At 33.2% G+C, this 5,000-nt stretch overlaps 1 protein-coding gene across 1 annotated transcript; it reads left to right on the forward strand.

The window, feature by feature from the left end:
- Nucleotides 1-2,117: 2,117 nt before the first annotated feature.
- On the forward strand, nt 2,118-4,551 carry LOC125029624. The gene is made up of 2 exons (XM_047619608.1): nt 2,118-2,291; nt 3,244-4,551. The coding sequence occupies exon 2, from the start codon at nt 3,283-3,285 to the stop codon at nt 3,889-3,891; it is 609 nt and encodes a 202-aa protein (XP_047475564.1). The 5' UTR covers nt 2,118-2,291; nt 3,244-3,282; the 3' UTR covers nt 3,892-4,551.
- Nucleotides 4,552-5,000: the final 449 nt, after the last annotated feature.

Consider the following 5,000-nt stretch of genomic DNA (forward strand, 5'->3'; position numbering starts at 1 on the left):
TATATGTGTGTGTGTGTGTGTGTGTGTGTGTGTGTGTGTGTGTGTGTGTGTGTGTGTGTGTGTGTGTGTATGTGTGTATGTGTATATATGTAAATGTATATGTATGTATATATATATATATATATATATATATATATATATATATATATATCTACACACACATGTGTTTGCATGTTTCTTAATTTTAGTTATTTATTTTCATGTACCCATTCTGATTATATATTATTAAAATTTGTTGCTGTTTACACCACTAAATTATGTTTCACAAAATCGACTTGGCGAATCTTAATACTCCAGAATCCGGATTGAGCTGCCAGTTTTTCTTCCTTGAGGCTAGACACAGATTATCATGCTATAATACTAGCTAAATTTGGTTTCAATAAACAAATTAAACAATGAAAAATAGTGGATCAGTTATTTCAAAAGAAAATGTGTCAGTTATCTACTACATTTGCGATTTTTTTTTCTTTAATATGTAAGAAAAACAGAGACTGTCATGTCTATCACATGCCAAGATTGCCCATATGCAAAATTGCTCTTATATTCTTGGGTTCATTATAATTATAACAGATCAAACAAAAAACATAAGCCCTCCTTTCCGCTGACAAAACAAAACTGTCTTACGTTACGTTATTATTTTAAATTGTCTATCACTGTTTTACTGATATTACATTAGGGAATAACAATAAATACAAGTTCTTAGATATCAACATCTTAAAATTACAAATAGAACAACGAAAAACTATGGAAATCAGCGCCTCCCCTCATAATTTTTCATACGTCTATCGACATCGGTTTCGAACATCACACTCATTTAAATATTTTGAAAATGTCAATATTCATTTACTGATATTAATTACATGAAAAATGATATATGCATTTACGCCATCATATTCAAGTATACGTACACTCACTAAAGAAAACGTATCTTCGCTCCTTCTGACAATCCAATAAGACGACGAACACGCATGGAAAAAGACCTATGAGCTCTACCTGATATTGTATCCCTGACAGGAGCGTCATTAAGGACAGGGGGGGGAGGGAGACATTTGTCCCTCCATAGACTGTTTGGCTCCCAAGAGCCACAATGTTTAACTTTTTTACTAATTACACCTATTTAGATCCGGTTTTAGCATATATAAAAATCTAAATATACATATATAAAAATATATAACATATATATGTGTATATATGTATATGTATATATATATATGTGTGTGTGTGTGTGTGTGTGTGTGTGTGTGAACATACGCATATATATATATATATATATATATATATTTATATATATATATATATATACTTATATATATATATATATACATATATATATATATTCATATATATAAGTAAATATAAATGCATATATTTATATATATATGTTCTATATATTATATATATATATATATATATATGTTATATATATATAGATATAGATATATAGATGTAATATATGTATATATGTTTTATATATATATATATATATATGTTATATATATATAGATATAGATATATAGATGTAATATATGTATATATGTTTTATATATATATATATATAGTTGTATATAATTCTATATACATATTTATTTATATACATATTTATATATAAATATATCTGTATATTTACGTATATATATATATATATATATATATATATATATATGTATATATATATTTATATATGTATATATATATTCGTATATATACATATATTCATATATATGAATAAATACATATTTATAAATATATGTGTATATATATATATTAAAATGTATATATAATTATATATATCTATATAAAAAAAAATGTTGATACTATAGTAGAAAAACCCACAGTGCAAATACTAGATTTACTGAAAATGAGACCACAGTTTCAAATCCACCTGGATTCCATCATCAGGACTGAAGATGGAATCCAGGTAGATTTCGAGATTGTAGTCTCTTTTTAATTTTTTTTTTTTTTTTTTTTTTTTTTTTTTTTTTTGCTTTGTGGGTTTTCCTTTTCCTATGTTTTGTGCTGCTAACAACGCCGTGTGTAAACATGTGTACAACAGTTTCGCCTCGCCCTTTGCGTCTGGCAGCGGTATTCCGCTGACCAATCGGCAACTCCCAAAGTCCGGATGTCCCTTGTTCATGCTTAAGATAAAGACAGTTGATTAGTTTCCCAGCGCTTCCACTGAAGCAACAGAAGTTCAAGCAAAAGAGGCAGCGGATAAGCAGTTTTGAAGTGAAATATTTCCTCTAGCCAGTTGCTCCAATATATCTGTGGATTCTTTCTCCGTAACAAATAGTGTACGTATATCCAGCTGTAAACTGATATTCAGATCTGAGAAGTTGTGTGGAAGTAATGCAAAACTTGAGGCACAGTTCTTTCTACACCTCTCTCTCTCTGTCTCTCTCTCCCTCTCTCTCTCTCTCTCTCTCTCTCTCTCTCTCTCTCTCTCTCTCTCTCTCTCTCTCTCTCTCTCTCTCTCTCTCTCTCTCTCTCTCTCTCTCTCTCTCTCTCTCTCTCTCTCACACACACACACACACACACACACACACACACACACACACATGTGTATGTGTGTGTATACAGATAAAAAGATAGATAGATAGATTTTTTAAAACATATGCTAATAAATGATTTATAAAATATATTTGAGTATAAAAGCTGTATGACAGATTTTAAATCACGTATCATTCTGCGGATTATGTAGATATTTATATCACAATTGCTTCTTAAACGTGTAATAATCACCTATGTAATTTAATATGAGATTAAATTACGCTGCTATATAATTTAGACATATGTGATATATGATGATGTAGCTGTTTGACATATCAATAAATTCTGATCTAATTCTAAATTAGGCATTTCTGATCTCAACATAGAATATACAACAAAACCTATAACGCAATAGAATGCATAGTCTTATACTGCTGACAAAGATCCCAGGTTGTCAGGTTGCTGGTAACTTGAATTCGCTGTGTTCAATTACCCTGCAGTGAAGGTGGATTTTATCATTGGGTGTTTATAAGCAAACAACGTATGTCATTGATTCCATAGGTGAAGGAAATATTTGTTTAGGATCATATGCAAAGATGAATGTCCATGTGTACTTGTGTTAAGCTTTGCCAACTACTCATAGTTACAGGCAAAAAATACAACCCGAACCAATGTCAATCAAAAACTAATTGTTTAAAATGATGATTTACATATTAATACAGTTTTGTCTGACCTGATTCAATTTCCTCCTTAAAGCTGGAATCGCGCCCCTGAAAATAAATAAATAGAGCGACCATGATAATCAACATTCGAGAAAAGAGCGGCAAGACAACGGCCGTCAAAGCATCTCCATCAGACACGGTCCAGGATCTGAGGATTAAGTTCATGCAAAAGGGAATATCTCTTAAATTGAAGGATATCATGTACTTCGACGAACAGTTAAACAAAACCAAAAAGCTCTCCGACTATGGGATAAAACACAACGACACCTTGTATTTGAGAGAAAGACTTCGGGCTCTCGGTTCTTCGGGGTTTCTACTCTCCATCGCACAGCCCTCGGGAGACGTAATGAAGATGGTGGTTAATAATTACGACTGCGTCATCGACATCAAACAAGAGGTGGAGCGCGAGGGGGGCCTGGGCGTCGGCAGCCAGTTACTGAAGGTGGGGGGCGTCGAGATGCAGAACGAGAAGATGCTGAAGGATTACGGCATTACGGGAGATGCTGTCATCTGGTTGGAGGATGCAGACGAAAACAAAAGGAAATCAAAGGAGGAGCGAAAAAGAAGAAGAGTTCGAAACGAGAAACTGAAGAAGAGATTAGCTGCTGTTGCTTTTGTGATTATTTTTATCATCATATTGATATGGGCTTACCTAGAAGGTAAAATTCAAATAAACCTCTGAGTTCAGCTTGTAGGTATATTAGCTCAGCTCAGCATGTTATTAGCACGGGAAGTAATGTTTCTAGATTCAGTATTTCATGACATTTTCATGATCTCAGATCTAAGTTTCATACATATGTTGTAATATCGTAGTTTCCCCTGAAATGTAGCTCTATCATAGACCCCCGAAAATGAATTTCTGGTTTACTTTTATTTATTTCTCATACTATGAATACTTTTGATATGTGCACTTTGTAAAATATATTATTCTTTTATACCTAACGGGCACATGTTTGTTTATTTGCATAGTTATGTTGACCAAAGTATCCAGTCCTTAGTCCATTGTAGATAAGTACTCTAAGGCAATTAACGTACGGTAGAAATGATGTTTGGCCAAAAGTCCTTATCCTAGGCTTTAACTTAAGGGACTTGTACCACTGTCAAACCGAGATAGACGGTTTAGCCACGTCTCTATAACAACAAAGGCATTAGTGATAAACAAGACAACACATATGCAAAGAGCGAAACGGTTAATCCTATTATATGGTTAAAGGATCTGATTTATGAAAAAAATTTTGCATGATATTATCGCCGCTTTTAGTGTAGGTGATATCAGTTCACCAAAGACAGTAATTACCAATGCTCGAGAATAATTGATAATACAAATAAAAGCCCATTGTAATTCTCCTTTGCCTTATCCTCGAATAAAACCTACCACTGGCAGGTTCATAAGTAAACGAACTGCCTCGGGGACTAAGAGCAAAAAGAACGAAAACTCTAACAGAGGCCGCACACATACAAATACACTCATACACAAACACGCCTATATAGTGTATGTGCAAACATTCAGACATATGCATACATCTATGCACACAAGTGTCCTTTTTTATAAGATTCTCTAAATTTCCTGGTGTCGAAATTCATAACTGATGTAACGAGACCAAAAGCGATTCGACGCGACATGTAGAAGTGACGGTAAATATCCTCAGATCCTCAGGATATGAATCAGAAGACACAGGCCACAAGCATACAGACTATCAGACATTTAACGCAGGGAGAAATGTCACTCAGGCCATGAGAGTGGCCAATAGAGGATGTAACAAATCTCTCTCTCTCTCTTTCTCTTTCTCT

Source organism: Penaeus chinensis, chromosome 10 (assembly GCF_019202785.1).
Source record: "Penaeus chinensis breed Huanghai No. 1 chromosome 10, ASM1920278v2, whole genome shotgun sequence".
Taxonomy (NCBI): Eukaryota; Metazoa; Arthropoda; class Malacostraca; order Decapoda; family Penaeidae; genus Penaeus; species Penaeus chinensis.